The 25,505-nt window shown below is 36.1% G+C and overlaps 1 protein-coding gene across 3 annotated transcripts in view; it reads right to left on the bottom strand.

Annotated features, from left to right (window-relative positions):
• IP3K1 (inositol-trisphosphate 3-kinase-like protein) overlaps positions 1–25,505 on the bottom strand; it is a 387,738-nt gene that overhangs the window by 97,809 nt on the left and 264,424 nt on the right. The window contains exon 4 of one of the 3 annotated variants that reach the window (XM_081745265.1): positions 11,958–12,005. The exons of 1 other annotated variant lie outside the window; for it this stretch is intronic. In XM_081745265.1, the coding sequence (XP_081601391.1) occupies positions 11,958–12,005 (48 nt within the window). Of the gene's footprint in view, positions 1–3,281; positions 3,583–11,957; positions 12,006–25,505 lie in introns of those variants that run through there. One more of the 3 variants, XM_081745268.1, reaches the window with a different exon arrangement.

A 25,505-nucleotide genomic window follows, 5' to 3' on the forward strand; every position in this document is an offset into this window, starting at 1 on the left:
TAACATATTAACTAAAATGATTCTGTGATTAGCAAAAGTGATGATTCTGATAATACCCAAATTTTCCGTTTTTTCCCCAGCTCGGGAAAACCGTAAAAAAACTTTTTTTCACAGACCTTCACAACACTAGTCTGAACACACAGTGCACCGAACACTCCTACCGATGGCGAATGTTAACACCTCGACATCGGCAACTACAACTGAAATGAATACGTTACCATCGCCACTAGAGCTTGGCACAATGGCAGAGCGTTGCATTATCTGATGAATCCCGATATCATCTTCATCATGACGATGTGAGGGTGCGAATCCGTCGTGTTCCAAGGGAACAGCTCCTTGACAACTATACTGGGGGGCGGAGACAAACTGGCTGCGGTTTAATTATTATCTGGGGAACATTTAGGTGAGCATCCATGTGTCTATTGGAGCTCGAGGGAGGCACCATGACGGCCGAGGCGTCACACGCTTCTTGCAGACTACGTACATCCCTTCATGACGGCCATGTTTCTCATCGGTAGTGGCATTTTTCGACAAGATAATGCACCATGTCACAAGTCCAGGAGTGTGATGGAGTGCTTCGAGGAACACAGGAGCGAGTTCCAAGTGATGTGCTGGTCCCCAAACTCTCCGGAGCTGAACCCAATCGATCACATCTGGGATGTGATTGAACGTGACCTGAGGGCGCATCACCCCCTCCCCGGAATTTACGGGAAATAGTTGACCTGTGTGCATATGTGGTGCCAACTCTCTCCAGCGACCCACCGAGGAACATTGCGACCACGCCAAGACGCGTTGCCGTTGTTATTCGTGCCAAAAGGTGGACATACTAACAATTAGGTAGGTAGTCATAATGGTCTGGCTGATGTGTGTGTATATTTTAACTCGTATATTTTGTCTCGACTCGAATTTCGAGACGTCTCGACTCGAATTCGAGTCGAGTCGAGACAGAGACTGTCGAGTCGAGACACGAGTCGAGACAGCAACATATTTTCGAGTCGAGACACGAGTCGAGACAACATTTTCTCGAGTCGAGTCGAGACAGGCTTAAATCTCGACTCGACTCGACTCGAATGCATCCCTACTGGTTAGAACATTATTTGAAAAGAAATGGTTATTAGGATGTGATAAAAGGCAAGATTAAGTATTGGAAGAGAGAAAAATATTGGAGATACTTAAAGAGAGAGAAAAAACTGGTTAGTCGTTATTAGAAATGTGATAGGCGGTATGGTAGAAGGTTAGACTAAGTGTTGGAGGAAAGAAACACAATATTAGAGAAGTTAAAAAGAGAGGAAAAGAAGCTGGTTGGACATTATTTGATAAGAAAATGTATTATTAAGGATGTGATAGAAAGTATGGTAGAGGGTAAGATAAGAGGAATATTGGACATAGTTATACAAGAGAAGAAACTGCTCAGTATATTCTTTGAGAAGCTTTTATTAGAATTGTGACAGACGGTATGGTAGAAGGTAAGAATAAGTGTTGAAGGAGAGAAGAACAATACTGGAGACAGCTATAGAGGAAAAGAAGCTGGTTGGACATTATTTGAGAAGAAACTATTATTAGGGTTGTGATAAAAGGTATGGTAGAAGGTTAGACTAAGTGTTGAAGAGGAGAGGGACAATACTGGAGACAGTTAATGAGAGGAAAAGAAACTGGTTATTTGAGAAGAAATTGTGATGTTAGTGATGTGATAAAAGGTATGAAAGAAGGTAAATAGAAGAGGAAGAAGACACCCATGGACGATATCAAAGATGGCTATTCTTTTGTCACAACTAAGATATTTACGGGTATAAACGGTAACAAAAAATAAAACCTATAGACTGACAAAGTATTGCACCGTTTCTTTAACACTTATTTTTCGTTTTCACGATATTTTTTCACGTTAGTTTCTTTTTAAAGAGTGAAAAAGCATACGACAACCAATTCACAAACAAACAAATACTATTTCCTAAAGGACGTGTTTACTATAAGAGAATGAATGTACTCGCAATCTAACTCATTTTAGCTCCAGAAGAAGGTGGTAAAAGTCCCCCCCAAAATTTATCTATTTGTAATACAGTACTTATCAAACAAAAAGATTTAATTTTTAAGGGAACACCTTAAAACAAAACTGATTATTTGTTTCGATATTAGGCCTACGTTGCGAATGGCAAGACGATTCTATGTTTAATAATATTTTATATATATATAATAGACACCATGCCTTAAAATGCAGTATGACTGAATGTCAAATAAATACGTGTAGCCTATAATATTTCTTTCGTAACAAAGAGCACAAAAGTTTATTAATTATGCTATTACACTTACTTCGTTTTATATATAATTTTTAAAGTTAAAATTATTAATTTGTAAAAGTAATTATCCCAGATCATTAAAAGAAGCTGGACATCCTACCCCTGCTCTACTGACTTAGTGGTCTCGCTACCTAAGTTAAGGGTAAGAGGGCTAGAACCTGCCTATAGGCAAAACATTCAGTTTTCCTGTGCCATGTATCAGGGACTGTCTTTCCGTTGTTCATATTTATTTAAATAGCTAATGAGCTTGTTTCTGGGTAAGATAGTTAACAAACTTAAAATGAAAACATGACGTCTCTAGTTCAACGTTCTGAAGTTACGTTCTCTAGGTCGAAAAGCAGATAATAAATAGTGAGTGATGACGGAAGAACTGATGGCTTGACAAAGTATTAAGAAGAAACTGGACAATTTCACGAAAAATCCATGAACATGATAATGTCCACCACTCACTCACTGGGCCTGGGATCGAACCACGAACTCCTCGCACGAGAGATACATGCTTTACCACTGAACTAATGTGCTCGCACAAATCGTTTCTTCGAGGCTGAATGGCAAACATTCACGGCTTTAGCGTAACGGATTCTGGTTCGATTCTCGGTGAGAGCTAATGTAATTTGGCTTCACGTCTCATACTCTTTGTGCTGAACAGCGATGTTAAAACTCAAAACAAAAGCCACTTTACGAAAATGCTGAACATAATTCGCTTAAATCAAAGAGCAATGAAATGGCTAGCGTTAATAAGGGAAACATGTGGAATGGCAAGCGTTACATAGACACATGTAAGACAGAATCAAGAAGAAGGAGTGGTACTAAAATACAAAGTGCATTTTTGATGAAACAATGGTATTAGTCTTCCTGATTTTTTTGGTACGGCATTTCATACATATATTTGTAAGAGAAAAATTATGCAGAAAATTCTTATTCTGCTATTAGGGTAGCTATAGAGAAAGAATTTATTAATTATTTTTTTAAAAAAAAATGCCCTACCTTTTTGCCGAATTTGTTGATTTCCAATAATCGCTCGTATTGGTCCGCAGCACGAACGCACAAACGCATGGTAAAGGCCTCCATTTTCGGAGTGATCGGTGCACAACAACTGCTCATCTGTCCCTTTACTGAAGCAAGCAGACCAAAATACAATTAATTCCACGAGTTTTTATATGTATCGCGGGTCACCGGTTGGGTAAACGCTGACACACGCAGCAGCAACCACGATGACGACAAAAACTACAGGAATAGGTTCTCGCTTCCATTCGTCTTAGCTCTCGCACTTCATCTGACTGCACGGCAAGAGCAGACTGGCTGTGGACTGGTACTGCGTCCAACTCATCCTCTTTGACTCGAGTCACGTGACTTTTCCCTTAGACGACTCGACGACGGACTGCCAACTTTACATACACTTACTTCACTTACACATACTTCACTTACTACCAATACGGCGCGCACCTACATTCTCACGTACGATGGAATGCTCTATGAATCAATGATTAATTCTTATTGTTAATCAAAGTATTTCACTCACAAAAGAAACCACTGAGGTCCAGTGGTTAACGTCAATCTCTCGGAAACTCTAGCACCTATTAGCGTCACTTGATAATTTAGAGGGGTGAAGCCCACTTACTCTAATCGACAGAAAAGTGGCGCAATAGCTACATAGAAACCAAAATGGGTGACATGTATGATTGCACAGTGGAAAAACGCTGTCAACTCAGCGCTAAGGATCACTCACTCGATTCCAAGCAAATTTGCTGTAGATATAGGGTTCCGTACATTTTCTTGGTAATTCATTATTATTTACTGTTCGTCTTCTTAGGACCATTTGTACAAACAACGTGATTATTTCATTTCTCACATAAATAATCCTCATACCAAGACCTATGTAGCTTCCTTACTTGTGACCGGAGGTACGGCGACTCAGTGGCAGTGTTTAATTTTGGTGCGTGGCAAGGGCACCCATTAGGGGGGGAGCAAGGTGGGGCGCTTGCCCCCCTTGAAGAAATGGTACTTCGGAATATCAAAACTCAATTGAATTTTAGAATAGTTACAGAAAATTTGAAACTATATTTGAAATGTCGCTTATACTTCCCTCACCTTGGAAACCACAACATGGGCGCCCTTGGTGCGTGGGGAGCCTGGTTCGATCCCCGGCCAAGTAAATTTGTGGTACACAAAATTTTGTCCATGGGTTTTCTCGAGGTACTCCCACTTTCACATTCCACCAATTCTTCCATCATCATTCACTTGCTTTAATCATCGTCTACCTTAGCCTAACAGGTATAATTGTGGGACGTTAAACTGAAAGATTTAATTTTGCCAGGACCATCGTTAACGGCTACTGAATTTCTCTCTCTCTTTTCTGGCATGAATTACTTCTAATGATTAACAAATGACAGAAGAACGGAGGTGGGTAAAGTCTAGTCTTTTTCCGACTATGATAGTCATAAAAAGTAACAAGTGATCATAAAAGTCAGTACGTCGTTTGAATATGAAGATCAGGTATCGAAAGTGTCACTATTCGTCTCAGCGACTCCGAAAACTATGGATTCGACACTAATATCTGTTATTTTCGATCATTTTTAATCTCTTCTCCTCCCCTAAGCTGCACCGTCAAAGTGAAATTATATAAAGCATCCCAGGTTCGAACCTCATCTATGTTGAAAATTTTATTTTAAAAAAATGAAACGAAATGAGTTTTACGTTTCACGGTTATGCCAGCTAGGCTAAAGGAGACGGTGATGACGAGAAATGAATGAAATGGTGGAATGAAGAACGTGGGAGGAAACGCGAACCCCGAGGAAACCCACGCATACGGTGTTTATTCACCATAAAGTTCATTTGGCGGGAACAGGGTTTGAACCCGGGACCCCATACACCTGAGATGAACGCTCTGGTGTACCACTGAGCCACCGCGGCCCCAAATTTGATAGAGATGTGTCAGGTGATTCAAGACTTAATAAGTTACAAACATAGTCACTTTCAATTTTATATAATATTTTTTATATAGTTAGACTATGGGATAATTTATCTATATAGAAGACCTTGCTGAATATTAGATACGTTCTTCTTAAAGTACAATCTCAATTTTGAATTCTGAATATGTACAAAAAAGGAAAGAAAAAATTTGGCGCCTCGTACAGAGAACTTTGCGTGATCACATCAGACCGAAGCATTTACAAAATTTATCATTTCCTCATGGATTTTCTTTTCAAGAACGATTATGAAGAAGCGATGAATCAAAGTGAAAATCCCACGTTACGTGCAGCATTACTCGTCCACACCACGTTAGCTGATAGTTAACCGCCTATAAATAATTTGTGTCAGTACCTGAGGGCTTTGGCACATTGGTTGGGTGAATGGCCCGCATCCTACGTTTTAATGTTAAAAACATTCCATATTTGAAGAATTGCTTTGTTTCTCTTGTACTTTGTACACTACGAAAAAAAGAAGTTTGCTAAATTAAAATAATTGGGTTTTATGTCACATTATGAAACAATGGCAGACTTCCAAACCAATGGCGTACGCAACGAGGTTTAGGGGTTTTCAACCCCCACATTTTTGAGCAAGTATTATACAAAAAACGTTTGTCATGTATACAAACACCTGAAACTATACAAACTTGAGAGCCTGAATCTCCCTTGACGAATTACTGCGTACGCCAGTGCTTCAAGCTATATGAATTTAATAATGAAACCGGAAATGATACATTTATCGTCTTTGGTTTCAGTAAAGCGCTAAAGTCCAAGATGGAACGCTATGGCTCGGTGCGTGAGGTCTCCAGTTTGATCCCCGACCAAATAAGTTTGTGGTGAACAATATCGTGTCCATGGGTTTTCTCAGAGTACTATCGTTTCCTCCCACATTATCATTCCACCAATTATCCCATCATCATTCAGCTGCCTTAATCATCCGTCTCCCTTAGCCTAACGGGCATAAACGTCGGACGTTAAAACGTACTCTTATTTACCCCGTCTAATATAATGTACGACTGTTTTGATGTTCCTTGACATTTCCACAGCTTATCTGGGCAACTCGTCTCATTTCCTTAAAAGCTCTTCTTGCGCTATTCAGTTACTTTCATTTCCTTAAAAGCTCTTCTTGCGCTATTCAGTTATTTTCATTTCCTTAAAAGCTCTTCTTGCGCTATTCAGTTACTTTCATTTCCTTAAAAGCTCTTCTTGCGCTATTCTGGTACTTTCATTTCGTTAAAAGCTCTTCTTGCGCTATTCAGTTACTTTCATTAATTATTCGTCTCCATTAGCCTACAGAGGATAATTATGGTATATAACGAGTAGCAGTGTTACGTGTACACCACGTGGAAGAGTATGATTTCTATGACGTAATATTTTCTCGATTAATAGTCTAGCGTGGGAGACCCGGGTTCGATTCTCAACGGGGACTCATGTAATTCGGATTCCACGTTAATCAGTAGGTTTCGTCTCATATAGCCTCGCTGCTGAAAAGGACTTTAAAGTCAACTCAACTCAACTAAAATCGAAAGTGCTAGAAGTCTATTACCACTTCCAGTTTCAATAGACAATTAATCGAGAAAATACTACGCCATAGAAATCAAATACTATGCATTATAGAGTGGTAATGGGATGTATAATTGATTGCAGAAAACCACTTTTCGCTATCTATTTATGCTTCCACTTTATAGTGATCAACGTTAAAACCGGAAGTGATTGATTTATATCACTTTCGGTTTGAATAGAAGGTTACGAGAGAAGATTGTATCTATCTTAGTGTGTCAAATTGGTCCAAAAAACGCTTCTCGCCATCTCTGATCGTTTTAGCACAATATAGATCAATACTGAAACCGGAAGTTGTAGTGGATTGCTTTACTTCTGGTTTTAGTAGAGAGTTAAGGATAAAGATAAAAACATTCTTGGGACGCTTAGTTGGGTGCAAAAAAGCACTTTTCGTTATTGTGTTTTACGCTATAGTGATTCTTGAAACCGGAAGTGGTTGATTTCTGCCATTTCCGGTTTGAGTAGATGGTTAAGAGAGACGGTACCCATTCTAAGAACACTAAATCTATTTTTAAAAACGCTTCTCGCTCTCCCTTATAGTTCTTGTTATATGTAGATCAATATTGAAACCGGAAGTTTTAGTGGATTTATATCACTTCCGGTGTTAGCAGAGTTAAAAATGGAGATTAAATGTATACTTGGGACGTTTGACTGATTGCAGGAAACCGGTTTCCACCACCTATTACCGTTTTTGTTCTATAGTGGTCAACGTTAAAACTGAAAACGTCTTATTAGAACCACTTCCGGTTTGAATAATCACCACTAACGAACTAGAGTCCTAACTTTTGGCACTGTACATCTTGGCCAAAATTAATGGTGATCCATCACGTAGTTCTTGAAAATTCTCCCGAACGGTCGGACACACATTTTTTTTCTCGCAGACGGACGGACGGATACACAGACAGGCACGGAGAACATATAAAGGAGTTTTGATACACCAAACTTCTTGGAAAACTAAAGAATTTATATTCTTCAATGACAATTTATCAACCTCATTTGAAGTTTAAATAAAGTTTCAGATTGGAGCTACCGACATCACATTTTGACCTTTCTTTTTACTTCTACGCACATCTAACATATTCAGTATTTGGAAGAATGAGATTATGAAAAAAGCTCCGAAACGAGTACAATGAATCCGCGAGCTTGCTTTTATCTTCGTAACGGTGTCTGCGATAAAATTAGCCCTTTCAAAACTAAAAAAGAAAGAAAAAAGTTTAACAAATATGACCTACTTTCACGTTTACTTCATATCAGACAGAAAGAGGTTGACGAAATACTTAGGGAGCGAATATAACTTCTATTTTCTGGCTCATAAAACAATAAAAAGTATATAACATTTTATTGTGCTTTTTTTGGATCATAACACTGCATATGAATTTAGCCTTACCATCAACATTAATCATTAAAAGAATATCTGGTGAAAGAATGTGTCTCAAGACATTGCCCACATGGAGTTATCTTCAACGAGTGAGAAGGTCGAGTCATTTACGTCACTTAGAGAAAGGTTAAACAAATACATTTCTTAAAAAAAAAAAAAAAAAAAAACTTTCCAAGAAGAATAGTTTGCTACCATGGAATATTGCAACGAAATGCTAAAACTTCTCCATTCTAAAAAAATTATGATAATCTGTATTTCTAAACATTGTTACTTTACCATATTAAAATTTATTAGATGGTCAATGGCATTTTTCTGTATCCTATATACTACAGTCCTTCTAAGAAATGCAACAAAAAACACAAATACTCTTTTTTAATACTAAATTCGTAAAATATTGGGTGGATGTTTAAGTGACCGTAGTATTTGTAATTCTGGAGAAAAGTTTCGATATGGTAACACTGGGTAGCCTGAGAGTGACTGAACGAAATATTCCCGAACCGTTGGATCGATCGACGTGGGTCTTTGAAGTGGTCAGCTTGATCTCCTGATTTGTAACCACCACACTTTTCCATAGGGTATTTTAAAGAACAAAGTGTATCAATATCACATACGCAATTTGCCGAATTACGGGAAGCTATCACAGAAGAGTTTCACAGGATACCAGTACGGGTCTGTCAAACTGCTTGTGACAATGTTGCTCTCCGTTTCCAGGCATATATGGATTTGATGATGCATTGGTGGATCATGCCATGGAAAACAGAGATTAAAATTCTCGCAAGAAAAAGTATGAAAGTAATGTGTTAATGTTCAATTTTATGTTCATCTTATACTGCTAGTTTCTTTACTGCAATCTTTGAAACATAATATACATAAATATGGGCCACCCTGTAAATAAACATAGCGAGTGTGTAAGCCTCTTAGACTGCCAATGTTTTTTTTTTTTAATTATTATTTGTGCAGCTTGGACAGTAAATCACCACTACAAAACAAACTGTACATCGTTTGGAAAGACTATTTACTGTTCTTTCATTTGAAATCAAACATTATTTCAAAGGTGAAGTAACTAAAGAACTTGGAAGAGAGAGAGAGAGAGAGAGAGAAAGTAAACCAGACGGCTAACCAATAGCCTGAAATGTGAATCGGACATGAACTCAAGGATAGGAATGACAAAAGAAGAAAGTCTTAGGAAGGGGGAAGATTGTATTTCCTTGGTCACACTGAAAAAACCCCATTATTAAAAAAAAAGTCCTTGCTACGCTACTATGTTGTAAGAATATAAAAATGAAATGAAATGAAATGAAATGAAATCTTTAAGTTTTATATTCCACGATTATGCCTGTTAGGCTAAAGCAGACGGTGATTATGAGAAATGAATGAAATGGTGGAATGAAGAATGTAGGAGGAAACGGGAGAACCCCGAAAAAACACACGAGCACGGTGTTTGTCCACCACAAAGTCCACACGGCGCGAGCTGGGATCGAACCAGGAACCCCAAGCACCGGAGGTGAATGCTCTACCACTGAGCCATCGCGCCCCCTGTAAGAATATAAGATTCTAATATTACGATAATTAAGACTTACAGAAAAGTGTATGGAGTACAGATTATGGAGAGATCTCTACACAAGTAAGAGGGACGAAATAAAGTAGAAGTCAATAAGAGAATAAATGTTTACATTTAATTATATAGAGAAATCTACTTTCCGATTATTGGTAGAATACTACAAAGAACTAGTAATGTATCTCCTTATAATGCTCAAGATAGTAAAATAACATTGGAGGGAAAAGAAAAATTGTGGTGACAGTGTAAAAGAGAAGAACGAAATTGGTGATTGCAAGTGTTGTCAATGAGACGAGACGAGAAATTAAGTTTTCTCGCCTCGTCTCGATTCTCGAAAACCTTTTCTCAACTCCTCTCGAAATTCTTCTCGTCTCGTTTTATAAATTTATGTATAGAGTGATGCTCTGATTGTTATCATACTTTCATTCAAGATTTCTAGAAGTTATAAGAATTTTTCCGTGTTATGAGAAGTGCACAAAGAATGTGATATAACTGTTAGATACTCTCGAAGGGGTATTAATTAAATGGAGCCAATATTGAAATTTGTACCAAATTATATGAAAGTTTAGAATCAATTATTTACGTTCCTTAGATGTAGAGTTTTGACTTAAGGCGACCTCACAATTACCCAAACAATAGCGCACTGGCAACAGTTGATACTTATATTATATAACATTAGTATATCCATGATATAGTGATTCAATTACTACAAGAATTCATACAAAACAAATAAGAGTACACAATAACAAGAGTGTAGATTCTTCCAACAAAGTGAACATATCAGAGAGTCGTAATAATAATATCTGATATCTTTGCACAGATTCACAACGACAATACTGAGTTAAGAGACAGCTTACACTATATGAAGTTCTCCAGACGTAAGTCCTACAAGAAAATTTTTGACTAAAATATATTGGATCTTTTGATCTTAATAAATAAATAAATAAATAAATAAATAAACTTTTATGGCACTATACACTATGGAATGCATAAATCCGTAAAAGCTTTTTTTTTCTTTCTTTTTTTTTTTAACGATTAACATCTTTCTTCCCTTTCTATCGTCGCTAGAATGTAAGAATCACGAACTGAGTGTTTTAAAGTTAAACAGGATTTCCTGTTTTTATATTAATAAAGAGTACTGAATCACATTTTCAAGCCACAAAATACGCCTAGTAAGTTCTTCCATATTTGGAAAAATCTCGAGAAGAAATATGTTTATCTACAGATTATAGGATAGTCACGACCAGCAAATACTGCAAACAGCTACGAGAAGAAATAAGATTTCACACGTAATGGAAGTCAAGAGTATTGCCCTTCTTGAGGATATTTATGGAAATGAAACCATTACATGTTACAGTTTTAAAAGAAGGAAATTGCTCACGACTTTGCCAATGACGATATCTCGATAATGGTTGTACTGGCTCTAGGATTACAACGAAGAATTTAGAACATCTTCACTAAAATTTCTGTAATTTCAAGATTATGGATTCCCTACCTAGTTTTACATTAAAAGAACGAAGTTAGACTAGAGATCATTTAACCAAATATTTATTTCTTTATGAATTGGCATATAAATTATCGATACAAGATAAGAGTCGAAAAACAAATTAAGAACCATTTGAACAAACACAAAAAGAAACAAATTTGTTTTTAAAATACCAAGAAAACACGGAGAAAATTTTAAAATTTGAAAAACACGAAGCTCTAGAACTTACAGGATTGAGTGGTAAAAGTTTTGATTACGTAACACATTCATAGCTTTAAAGAACTCTTAATATGGCTAATTTACAAGGTAAAAATAATAATAATAATAATAATAATAATAATAATAATAATAATAATAATAATAATAATAATAATAATAATAATAATAATAATAATAATAATGTGACTTCACAAAGTGGCCATATTTACAGCCAAAAATTATTGTTAGGTCATAATGTGTCCATATTTGGAGCTAAAGTCTTGCGACGTCATAATGTGACCAGACAGAGTTAAACGTGATCTAAGAAAATCTTCTCAATGTTACCTCTCAATCTTACCACTTTTCACGTTTAAAGGTACTAACTTCCTCCAAATGTTAATATGGCCCTTTGTTTTATAATTATTTTGAAAGATAAAAAACTAAACAGCCGTAATATTATCTTGAAAAGACTTATCAATTCTATGCTGTATATGTATAGATGTACAGAACTCACCCTTTGGTAATAAGAAAACACCACAAAGCCCTTAACACTTACCGGAACCTGGAAACGAAAAACAAAAGTTTCGTAAGTAAAGTTACGATTGGTAAGAACAAATAAATGCATAATATATAAACCATAACGATAATCAAGCGTATTATATACAGGGCAAGTCCAAATGATGGACCTGATTTCAAAAAAGTATTCTCTGAAATCTAATAAATGTACGTTATTGTGAGTCATGTGTTCACCATGCGTAACACGCCAAACATCAAGCCGGTAGTTTCTCTTGCCCTTGGGAAGCATGTCGCGATCAATATGAGCAATGGATTCCCTACCTAGTTTGCTGTGTTGCGGTCACACAGGTCATCCAATGTTGTTGGAAGCGCTGGTACGTAAACATGATGGCGGATGCCCCACATGAAGGGATGGGCAAATGCCATAGCACACTACACACTTGTTCACATGATAATCAACCACACAGAAAGATCTCTGTTCTCCAGTCAACGCCGTTTTTCTTAACTGCTCGCTGCTAACTCTTATCGGTAGAAAATGGAAACACGGAGTGCAAACTAAACTTGGAAAGTTAACCTTTCAAAGCTCATGTCTCACAATAGCATACGATTATTAGATTTCACAATATAAATTTCTGAAATCGGGTCCATTATTTTGACTTGCCCTGTACATAAAAACATTTTAGTGGAAGATGAATATATGTATATAGGGTCTTTCGAAACAGCATCGACAACGTCCGGTGAGTTGGTTGCTGACACCAAGATAAGACAAAAAGTATAGACCAACCTGGGTGCACAAATGCTTCCTTTCGGAGTTATAGACTGCCGAAAGCATGAAAAATTGATCTTTAAAGGTCCACAGCTACAAAAACAATGGAACCTACCGTAGTCGGGTCAAGACTTTACTTAGGAACTAATATATGCCCTATTCAAATACCGGTATCCATGTTTCAGAATCCTGCGGTACTTCCGCAACAATTTTTATAGAGGTAGATGGTGAGCACTTCAAATTATATGCCCGCAGCCAAACTCCCTCTATAAAACTTGTCGCGTAAGTACCTTAGGATTCTGAAACATGTATTTCTGGGTAGTATACATATTAGTTCCTATGAGAAGTCTTGACCCGACTACGGTAGGTTTCATAGTTTCGGAACTATGGACCTTTAATTTTTTTTTCATGTTTTCGGCAGCTTATAACTCCGAAAGGAAGCATCTGTGCACCCAGATTGGTCTATACTTTTTGTCTTATCTTGGTGTCAGGAATCACCGACTAAACGTTGTCAGTGTTGTTTGAAATACCCTGTATGTAAAACACATCACAGTTGTCTTGTATCTAAATTATTAGATTAAAAGTCGCTAACATCAAAAAGGAAAAACATCATGAGCGTCAATATAAATTTATTAAATACATTTTCTGACGATATTTACGCTAATAAAATTATAAAATATTATTAGCTTTTAACGAGGAAAATGTTCAAAGATGACAAAATATGAATTGATAGATCTGATGGGGCTGAACAAAATTATATGCGTACTTTTCGAAAAGAGAGAAATTTTATAAGTATAAAAAATTATGCCGTACACTGCCAATAATAAATTATAGTTTTTTCTTTAATTCTGTCAGAAAAGATTGCACGTAGCAGATTGTATTTATTCAACACAAGTAGCACTAGCAAGTCTTCCAACAGAATCACACATACTCCTAATATAGCTACTCGCATACTGTGGTGGAGTCCTTATTTAGTAATCTATGTTTTGCCGTCAATGGATCGACCGATTTTAATGAAAAAGCTACCGTTCATGCCAATGGTGAAAGAAAAAAAAGGACCACGCTTGGATAAATTTATAATTGTGCTTTGTATACTAATTTAAGGATTTTTAAAGACATTGTTAAAGGGATTACGAGAAAAATTACCTAAAACATTGGTATATTCGAACTACTGATCATTCCAATAGTAAAAGACTCTACGCTTGGATAACTTAATTGCGCTTATGGGGTTACGACAAAAATAACCTCAAAGATGATATATTTATATTTATCCTGACACGAATTATTAAAGGATTATTCAAAACGAGCACCGCCAGTTTTGTTACATCAAATTATCAACTTTATTTTTTCAAAACACACTAACAAAATTTATAAACATGTTCATCACACATTCCGATTTCAGGTATGGGTGAATGATATCCGGCATATGACCTCCTCTACTGGACTGGCATGCATTAACTCTGTTCGTGAAATTTGTTTTGACTGACTGACAAGTTTCCACTTGGATTTCACCGACAACTCGTCGGATTTCACCCTTTAATTCAGGGATGGAACGAGGTTTCTTTACATACACCAATGATTTAAGATTACCCCAAAGAAAAATATGACAAGGAGTTAAGTCGCATGAGCCTCGGGGGCCATTTTGTCCTAGAACCGTGCGAAGTTGCGTAACAGTTGCTGCATAACTCTCCATACTGATAAAAAGTTTTCACAATTAGTACACGTTGCGCTTATAGTTAACTGCTCCATGGCTAGACACAGACTGAAGAAATGCAAAATATTCTGAGTAAGGCGAAAATCGGAATGTTTGTTGGTATAGCAACAATACAAAACAATGTCGGCAACCGAGAAATGAAAATTTGCCAGACGATCCAAAACCGGCACGCTTTTTGAATAATCTTATATTATTACCAGGTATTATGCTTTTTAGCAGGTCCTAGGACTAATTAGTTTTATCTATTTATTTTACGTTTGGGCTTGGAAAATGTTTCTTCCACGTTTCTCGATCTTCAGATCCTGACACGAATAATGTCATCCTGACTATTATGACACGAATGGCGGAAACTTTATAAGGAGGACCTGTATAGTCTACACAGTTTACCAAACATAGGGTCATTAAAGACTAGGAGACTCAGATGAACAGGTCACGTGGTAGAAAGTAGGAATGCTTTCAGAGTTTTAACTGGAAATCCAATCGGAAAACGACCATTAGGAAGACCTAGACGAAGGTAAGAAGATAATATTAAAATGGATCTCGCAGAAATTGGAATATAAAATAGAAACTGGATCCAGTTGGCGAAAGACAGAAGTTAATAGAGAGCTTTTGTAAACGTGCCATTGAATCTCGGGTTCCTTAGCCTACTGAGTTAGTTAGTTATATTCCAACTTCGAGGTCACTTTAAATCGGCAAAATCGGCTACAGTTTAATACCCGATAGCGCAGGCAGTGACACCTATCAACGTGGCTATTTATTATTAGGATTCCCATGACACATCGATTGAGACGCTTCCTACTCAGTTATCAAAAGTTGCTGTTCAGATAGTACCAGAAAACGTACGTACTGTAAACAACACTGAGTTAATTATACAAGTAAACAAACAAACTAACTAAAAAAGATTGCTTTCTGTTATAAGAACAACAGACAGCTGTACTAAATTCGTTAGGCGTTTTCATGATATAACAGCATAATACATACCACATGCCCACATTCCTAAGGCAAAGTGTAATGTTTACATCAAAATCCAAAATAAAGCTAGACAAACGTGCACAGGGTACAGTACAAGGCGGATGACAAAGAAAGAAGATAAAAGAAATTATGACCAACTAATTATCACTATTAAGCAAACACTATTTAAAACCTTCTCATCAGTTTGAGTATAACTACGTCACCTGCTGTTAGCTAAATAGTATAGCACTGACTTCATAAGTGATGATCTCACAAGAAGAATCTGGTACAATAATTAAATTCAATTATTCTTACCGGCATTGTAGGCTTTTGTATACAAATAACGGTTTCTCTCTTCTATACTGCCAACACAATTTTACTCCAACAGTGAATCACGCATTTCTTTGATTTCATGAGTTTATGGCTGACTTCATGTAACACAGAGCTTTTTACTTATAACTTCAGAAACTAGTTTGCTTGGAAGAATGTATTCTCCACTTGCTTGCCATAAGCAAAAACACTTCATTCATAAGAAGCCCACATCCGGACATAGGATAAGATGACTCAGACCGTGCTTTAAATATCTCTCTCTCATAAAATACGTGGACAAGCAAAGTCATTTTTATCACCAGAAAGCGCGAGAGGCAGAAAAAAAACCTACATATAATTACAAGTCGTTTATTTTTCAAGAGCGTATCCTGTAACACAAACACACTCAGATATTCATCAACAGCAAGTATATAGGGTGTGTGCTCTATCTGCTTGTAGACAGATGAAAGTGTAAACTTTTCCAGCTTACTGGATTTGTGTCTAAAAATGAATTTACCATAAAAATTCAAAATGAAATTTTAACGAGTTTTTATATTCTGAGCAATGCAATTGTAGAATATTTTAAATTCAACATCAATCGAAGAGCAAGTGAATTTTGTTTTGCATTATGGAAATACGTTAGCTTTTCAAATGATGCGAATTTAATACTAAAACCGGAAGTACTAGGTCTAATAACTTCCGTTCGTAAACAAAGGAAGATTGAACTTATTGTTGGGACGCTGAAGCCATATCAAAAAGCCATTTTTCGTTATCTCCTACTGTTTTTGCTCTATGGTTATCAACGTTAAAAACGGAAGTAATCCATTTCGACTACTTCCGGTTTCAATATAGTGTTAAGAGGGCAGATTGGAGTTATTTCCTAGGACGCTGAATCGATTCCGAATAAACCTCCTTGCTATCTTTAATAGTTTTACTCTATGTAGATTGATACTGAAACCGGAAGTTATGAATTTTTACCACTTCCGGTTTCATTAGAGAGATAAGGGTGAAGATGAAATATTTTCTTGGAACGCTGGTCGGCACAGTGGCTCAGTGGTAGAGTGCTTACTTCTGGTGTGTGGGATCCAGCGTTCGATCCCCGACCAAGTAAGTTTGTGCTGGACAATATCGTGTTCGTGGGTTTTCTCGGGGTACTCCCATTTCCTTCCACAATGTCACTCTACCAGTTGTTCCATCATCATTCACCTGAACTTCATTATCCGTCTCCTTTACCCTAACGGGTATAACCATGGAACGTTAAACTGAACGTTTTTTTTTTTTTTTTTTTTTTTTTGGAGCTGAGGCGATTGCAAGAAACGGCTTCACGCAATATTTTTGCTGTTGTATTGATCAACAATGAAACCGGAAATGGTTAATTTCTATCATTTTTGTATAAGACGAAGCCTACTATTAGAAAGCTGAATGGATTCCAAAATACTGCCTTCTTGCTATGTCTTACCACCATTTTTGTTTAAACAACTATCAGCAGACAGAGATAACTATCTTAAAAACTTCGCACATTTATATACCATGGTTTGCAAAACTAGAAATCCAAATAGGCCTATATCAAAATACAATCATTTCAATATGTAGTCAATATACCCATCTGGATCGTATATTCTACTAATTTAAATCTTTGATTCATTCATTCATACTTAAATACATAGACAGCATATTTTTCGCACATCGTAACCGGTTTCAGAATGTGTAAGCATTTCCTGTCCAGACTGGCCGCCGGTAGGCAATTCAGACGCTTGTAAAATAAGCAAACGAAAGAAATTCTCAGTATCTTCAATCACTAATGTGACCGTAGGTTACGAGTAATTTGCCCTTCATGTTTCTGTAAGAATTTTTACAATTAAAATTTCCTTGAAAATGAACCATTAACAGAGCGAGCCTTCAAGCATTTTTCTTTCTTTCTTTCTTTCTTTTTCCGTTCGTTTTTAGGTAACTACTTATAGTAGCTGATTCATTAGTTTCAAGTGTTGCCAATGTCACCCAAATTTATTTGGAAATTAGTAAACGTCCATAGAGTATCTAAATTAGTTAACATATCTACATTTGACAATTTTTTTCTGTTTCTCCAAATCAACTTTACCAAAGGATTACCAGTGCTGTCAAATTGTAGACTAACTTATGAACACATTAAGAAACATCATCATTATCATAAGTATTCTGCTACTATTGGCAAGTCACTTGCTGGAATCTAGAAGCTTCCATGTTCCCTGGTCTTCCGTTAACCTCTTCGTCTTCACGTATGATTTATCTGTTCTGATATTGTCCATTAATTGTAGTCTCTTTCGCCCCCTCCCTCTCTTTCTTGCCGACATACCCTCTAAAACGTTCTCATGATATAGTTTCTTCTTCGCCAATGTCCCAACCAGTTTATTATTATTATTCTCTCCCACCATTTCTAACATCCTTTCATTCGTTTTCCGCTCGAACCAGCTAATTCTTTCCATTCTTCTCCACACCTACATTTCGAAAGCTTCCACTCGTTTTTCATCACTTTTGCGTAATGCCCATGTTTCTGAGCAATACAGCACAACACACCACACGAAGCATCTTATGAGTCTTTTTCTCAACTCTTTTCTTCCTCCTAAAGGTGTATTTCGCCATTCCTATCCCTACTTTTATTTCACATTCACACTTGATATCATAACTAATAATACTACCCAGGTATCGAAAACTGGTCACCTGTTTTGTTTTCTCCCCTCCTACTTCTATATTTGACACCGACTGCTTCGTTCTAATCATCATGGCTCTTATCTTTCTAACATTTATTTTCATCCCATTTTCTTCACAGCCCTTCCTCAAGCTTTCTAACTTCTTATTGATTTTCTCTTCAGATTCTGCAACAAGCGCCATATCATCTGCTAACCGTATATACCTAATCATTCTACTTCCTACCGAAATGCCGTCTTTATTTTGTAAGCTCTTTCTCACTATTTCTTTCAGTTAGATATTAAATAATGTAAGTGAGAGACAGCATTCCAGTCGAACTTCTCTTCCATAAATTCTTATACTGATAAGCTTACATTACTAAACAAACGAACAAACTAGCATTAATCCACGGAGATCAAATGACTTACCAGAGGCCAGAGCGACTGGAAATCCGAGTCTGGCGCCTAGCTTTTTTTGACGTTACTATTCCTAGTTTATACCTACCAGTAGCTTCTGATTTTTATGTTCCTGGATGAATAAAATCACATTATAGTACATTCGTTATGAAGCTCAAAGTTTCCAATTTACCTCGGGCCTGAAATATCTACTATTTATATGTTTTGTGTCCCTTGTTTTTGTTTTAGAGTTAGTAAAATTTTGTTGCTTCCAGATTAACCATGAAACCTGAGGTATCTAATACTCAATCACAGCATTTGAAGTAATCTCAATTGATGAATTTATTTTAACATGCCGGTGGAAAACAAAGACTCATGTTTCAAGTATTAATTCAGAACATATTCAAGTACTGATTCGTGTTCAAATATTGAGTCACACGAGAAGCGAGGGGTGCAATTTATGAATTGGACAGCGTTACTGTTCGAAAAATGGAAACGTTTCTGTTCCAATGGAATTTATTTATTTCTTCAACACAATAAGAGCTAGATCCAATTACAGTACTGTTTCTTTATAAATACTCACATTTATATCTCTCAACAAGTTATACATTCATACATTTTCGTTATCACATATATTTTTAAGTCTATTCCTATATACTGTCTCCGACATTCCAAAAACATCCATAACAGATATCCTTCCAATTGCATTTAGGAAGCACTCATCCTCCATATAGGAGACTTAGCGAGGATATTTGTTCTTTCCATTTTGCAGTAAAATGTACTGCTATTTCCTACGCGGGCTTTACCTGACGGGACATGCAATTGGACTTTCGAAGTAAGATCGGGAAAGTTAATTTTATCATGTAGCAATTTGAGTAAAAATAAAAGATCCGCATGTTCTCTCCGCTATTTCAAACTGTGCATATTGAAGTTTTGTACTATTTCTGAATATGACTCATATTTTGCGTACAAGCCAGTTTTTCTATAAGTAATTAATTTTAAGTATTTTAATTGTATGTGCTTCAATGTTTTTGCTGTCCAAGACAGTCGCATATTCTAATTGTGATCTCACAAAACAGAAGTAGAGTTCAATTAATGTTACATCATTTTGAAAATGTTTGCCTAGTCTTCTAATACAACCAAGATTTTTATATGGATTGTTTCAGCATGATAGGATAAGTTAATATAGGATCAAATAGGACTCCTAAATCTTTAATTAAGTTAGGTGACTCTAAAAACAGTTCCTTTAGTACAGTCGCCCACATAAGTATCTGGACCCCAAGTAAGGAATTATAACAGTCAGGGGTCCAGGTACTTATGTTGGTGACTGTACATCAGTCATGTTTAATACTGTATTCTTTATAGGCAAAGGAAAGAGTTGTGCATCTATTTACGTTCAACTCAATCTTGTTACTGTCACACCAGTTCTTAATACTGCACAAATATATTTGCAATTTGACAGTTCTAAAGCGAATTAATTTTGGAGAATATTTAGGATTGCCTGCGAACAGACGGGAGTTAGAATAATGAATGTAACATGGTAAATCAGTTATAACTAAAAGAAAGAAGAGAGAGAAAAATTTGTGCTTTGAGAGACTCCAGATAAGGCTGTGACATTTTGGAAACGCATCCTTTGTGCATTACGGCCAGAAAATGAGAGGAAGTCATATCTATATATACAGTCGACTTCCTCTCATTTTCTGAGATATATATGCAGTAGTCTGAGAAATTGCATTTCATAATGTGTCTGATGAAGGCAAAGATACTTTGCCGAAAGTATAACGCTGTTATTTATTAGATAACATATACTTTGGTCAGGATTTGTCTTTTATTTTATTCTTTAAAATCTTAAAAGACTTATGAAAAAGAGAATAAATAAATACAGACAATATTGTGTTAAAAATAAGTTGTCCTTATGTACGCACAATTGCCTCAGTAAATCACACTAATTTCTTACGTTGTTGTTTGGTTCGTTGAACTGTAGTTCAGCGTCGTTTCTTTCAGTATCGAGGCTGTATGAGACGTAGTCCTACCGAGGCATTTCAAAACAGGAAATTATTATACAGTAAATTCTCAATTGTTGAAAAACAAAACAAAATTGTAATTTGAAACTTCGACAAAACTGAGGTACAATGTTATTTTTAAAATTACGTATCGTCATTTTGACTATGATCAAATTTAAGTAAGGTAATTACACCACAAGAAGGGTTTTTTGTCTTGACAAAATCAAGGAAATAAAAACCGCAAGTGTGGTGTAAAGTGGATTAACAGTTTTGCATCTAGGCTTATGTAACAAGTACCAGCTTCGTCACTTCAGTGCATTTGTTAAAGATATGTATCAAGTTATAGAGAAAAAAAAGTAGGCATACGAAATACATGGTGAATAAACCTTTTAAACACTCTATTTTAAGATGAATAATACTTATTGATATTGGATGGAATTGCTACAATATTACCGAGCTCGTTTCGGGTCTCGTTTATTTGCATTAATTACGCCGAGTCAACTCGGGCTTAGGATTGAAAGCGTTAGCGAAAGCGAAAGCATTAAACGTTCTTCATTTGAAAGATACAGCATGTTTTGAACTAATGTCAGAAGCCCATTCGTGCGGGGAGTCCGCTGGGTCCGGACATCCCCTTTTAAAAAATCTTCGTAACTCGACATACACTTCTATATTCCCTAATAAACCTATAATTGTTTCACATAGAAATGATTGATGCTGCCTAAACCTATAACTGTTTCACAGATAAATGATTGATGTTGCCTAAACCTATAATTGTTTCACATAGAAATGATTGATGCTGCCTAAACCTATAACTGTTTCACAGAGAAATAATTGATGTGGCCTAAACCTATAATTGTTTTACAGAGAAATGATTGATGTTGTCTAAACCTATAATTGTTACACAGAGAAATGATTGGTGTTGCCTAAATCTGTAATTGTTTCACAGAGAAATGATTGGTGTTGCCTAAACCTATAATTGTTTCACACAGAAATTATTGATGTTGCCTTAAGATTTGATCTTACACATCAATTCTACTTCAAATGATTCTTAAAAGGCAACTGTTTATCTCATTAGACTTTGCCACGATTTCAAAGAATGAAAGTAAATTTAGATAAATAATTACATGTATTATGTCAGCCGTTATATGATACGAGACAGCTCTTATGTCTCCCATAATTACAGCCTCAAATGTGGTTCAAATTACTCAGAAGAGAAACAATCAATGATAGGAATAAGGAATCTTTTAAGCGCAAACTTATTTATTATTAGTTTCAGACACAGTCGAAAAGTCATTTCACTCTGAAAGTATAACAAGTAAACAGAAACTGTGGAAGGAAGCCAACTAAGAATGTACTATCTTGAAAGCATTCTAATGAAATTTCCATCTTCAAATTTCGAAAAGTAACAGAATTCACCTTCAAATATTTTACTTCAGACAGCTACATCTGACCCACCGACTTATATATATTATCACTGAATAATATTTTAGTCAATCTAAATTTACAATTAATGGTAATTTTAAGCTAGACCTCATTAACCGTATTGTCCAATGTCGTTTCGTTGGTGTCATAATGAAGATTTTAATGACAATGTACTTCAGTACTAGTTTCACCCCAATAAGTTGCATGGTTCTTGTACAGCTCAGCTTTTTGGTATGCAAGAATATTCATTTTTCTCCATTGTATCAAAACTAGCCATGAGTTTTTATATTAGTGAACTAGCCTTCGGCTAACTGGGAGCTCCGCCCCAGTCTTCCAGGGTTACTCGGCCTCGTACCTCTTAAACCCACAATTTTACTAAATATCAAGTTTTCTTTCATATTTCAACTATCTAAGATTTTGTATCCCAAGAAAACGCTTATTTAAATAACGGGATTTTTTCATCTACCTTTTAGACATCTTAAAAACTGAAAATATTCATTTTTGGAAATTTCCCTGTGGATTAGTCCAGGAAGGCTACAATCATGACAAATTTTATCATTCTAATCCTGCCGGAAGTGCCTAAACATTTTTGGGGTGCAGAAGATGTGCCATATAAATAACATCGGAATGATTTTTCAGTTCCCCACTCTAAAGTTGGAAATTTTCATTTTAGGCAATTTATTTAAGTAACGCTAACGAAAACGTACAAGTATATCGAATTTCAAGTTTTTATTCCAATTTCAAGTACCTAAAATATGAGATAATAGATCCAAAAAAGGTCCATTTAAGTAACACGGAGATTTCTTCATCCACCCTTTAGACCCTCTAAAAATTAAAAATATTCACTTTTGGTAAATTTTATGTGGGTTAGTCCCAAAAACCTACAATCATGCCAAATTTAAACATTGTAGCCCTACAGGAAGTGACCAATAAATTTGGGGTGTAGAAGATGTCCCATATAAATAACTACCTAACTAACTCTATGGCCTATGGAACCCGGAGATTCAATGCCGAGTTCACAAAAGCTCTCCAGTGACTTTTATTCTCAGCTAATTGGATCCAGTTTCCACTTTGTATTTTTAACTCTGCGAGATCCATCTTAATATTTTCTATTGTCCTTCCATCTGCGCCTAAATTTTCCTAATGGTCGTCTTCCGTTTGATTTTCCAGTCAAGACTTTGAAAGGGTTTCTACTTTCTTCCATCCTAGCTACATGACCTGCCCACCTAAGCCTCCTAGACTTGTAGTTCCTCGTTATGAAGTTTCCGCCATTCCCCATTCCCGTTCCTCTTGGGTCCGAATATTCGTCTCAGGATCTTGTTCTCAAATAACATGGGAAAGATTTTTCAGTTGCCTATAAAACCACTCTAAATTTGGAAATTTTTGGTGATTTACTTTGGTAATGATAACGAAAACGTACAAGCATCAAAATTTCAAGTTGTTATTCCAAAGTAGGCTTACCTAAAATATGATATTTTAGGTCCAAGAAATCACCCATTTAAATAACATGGGGATTTTTTACCCCCCTGTATACCCCACTAAAAATTTAAAATATTAACTTTTGGCAACTTTTAAGAGGCTTAGTCTGGAAAAGCTATAATTATGCCAAATTTCAATTTTGCACGTCAATCGGAAGTACCCCTTTATTTTTATGTCAGTCAGTTCATGTACTGTAGTTTTATATATAGTTAGGATATTACGTTGTTCAGTTCAATAAAATATCTCATATGTCTCACCTTTATCCAATTTCTATTTTTTCGTTAAATGCTCATAATATTGTAGAACATATGAATAATGCACGGAAGACAATCATTTCGAAAAGATACACCTAAATATCTTCCGCGGTTTGTCAATCGTACACACGGAAAAGAAAGTACTTGATAGTTGACAAATTTCCTTTTGCCAATAACTCGGGAACAAATGAATTAATTTGGATATTTTTGTTGTTATCCTTAGAATAGCTATAATCTGATAACTCACCAAAACCAGTATACTTAATAGGTTAATTTACTGTTGAGCTATTAGGAAAAGAATTTCGTCAGCTGAAGAATACAACACCTGTAGTAGCATGCAAACTAATGGCGGAGAACTTTTCGCTTGTTCTATTATGAAGTAGAAAAGATCGTATCTTGCAGATGTTAATACAGTAGCTGTATTCATTACCAGAAGTAAATCAAGAATGTTTTAACTCAAGACAGCTGTATGTCGGAAACTGTAAATATCAGAGAACAAATCTTCCCACTGGTGACGATGATGGACACCCAGCTAATCCAAATTTGTCTACGAGATAAGGTTCAAACACGGCTTGTCTTTGCAGGAGGAACCGTACCGGAAATTGCATGAGTGGTACAGAATCAGAGAAAAACCACAAATCAATATGTTCTGACGTCAATAAGTAAGCCACAGAGGAGCGGTTTCCTTGTAAATGATTCAATGTGCAACGCGACTAGGATTTGTCTTACAATGCCAGTGACGTTGGTACTGACGCGCGTGGGCCGCAAAAGGGGAGAAAGCACTAAATACATTGATGTCACCTTTTCGCCAGGTCCGGCATTAACTCGATTGTTTTACTCTTCGGCGGTTACTGAACGTTATGACTAATTAGTAACAGCCCCTTTTGCAATGCAATGCAGATAAGGTGCGCATTGGAAATGTATTTTCTTGACAAACACGTATTCAATTACGCATAAGATCAAACATATCTTGTGTAACGAACACGACGAACGTAAACATAGGCAATAACAACATCTGCGATTTATACTCACTTTTTCTCGAGTAGTACCGGTATGTTATAACTATCTAAACGTTTAAGGTGTCCATAATATCCCTATTTCTCAAATGAAACGTCATCATGTTTCGATTCCTGGTGGAAGTGTTGAGCAAGTGACAGAAGTTTATATGCCTCACGAGCAGTGTTCGTAGTTTGAGGGAAATTTCCCTAATCCAGGGAAATTTCGTAGATAAATTTGCAAAAACGGAAAAAGGAATTTTTTCTATAAAACGTGAAAATCGAGGGAAATTGTCGCACTGATTCACCAACATAAATGCTTAAATTTCTCTTTGTTCTTCAGAATACAATAGCAAGTGTGTATGTGTGTTCAAAGTAGCATATTTTGTTCCATTGTTGGCTGAATGTATTTTGTATATCTTTTGTACAAAAACAAGTAAAAAAAAAAAAAGAATCAAAAAGCAAATGAACAAAATAAATGTGGCTGGCACTTCCTTTAAAATAGCTAAATTAATCTTAACACACAACTTCTGTCATACGTGCTCACACTTAACCAACTAGAGAAAATGGAAAAGGGAATATTGTGTGTCAGTC

This window comes from Thermobia domestica, chromosome 18 (genome assembly GCF_964235325.1).
Source record: "Thermobia domestica chromosome 18, izTheDome1.hap1.1, whole genome shotgun sequence".
Lineage (NCBI taxonomy): Eukaryota > Metazoa > Arthropoda > Insecta > Zygentoma > Lepismatidae > Thermobia > Thermobia domestica.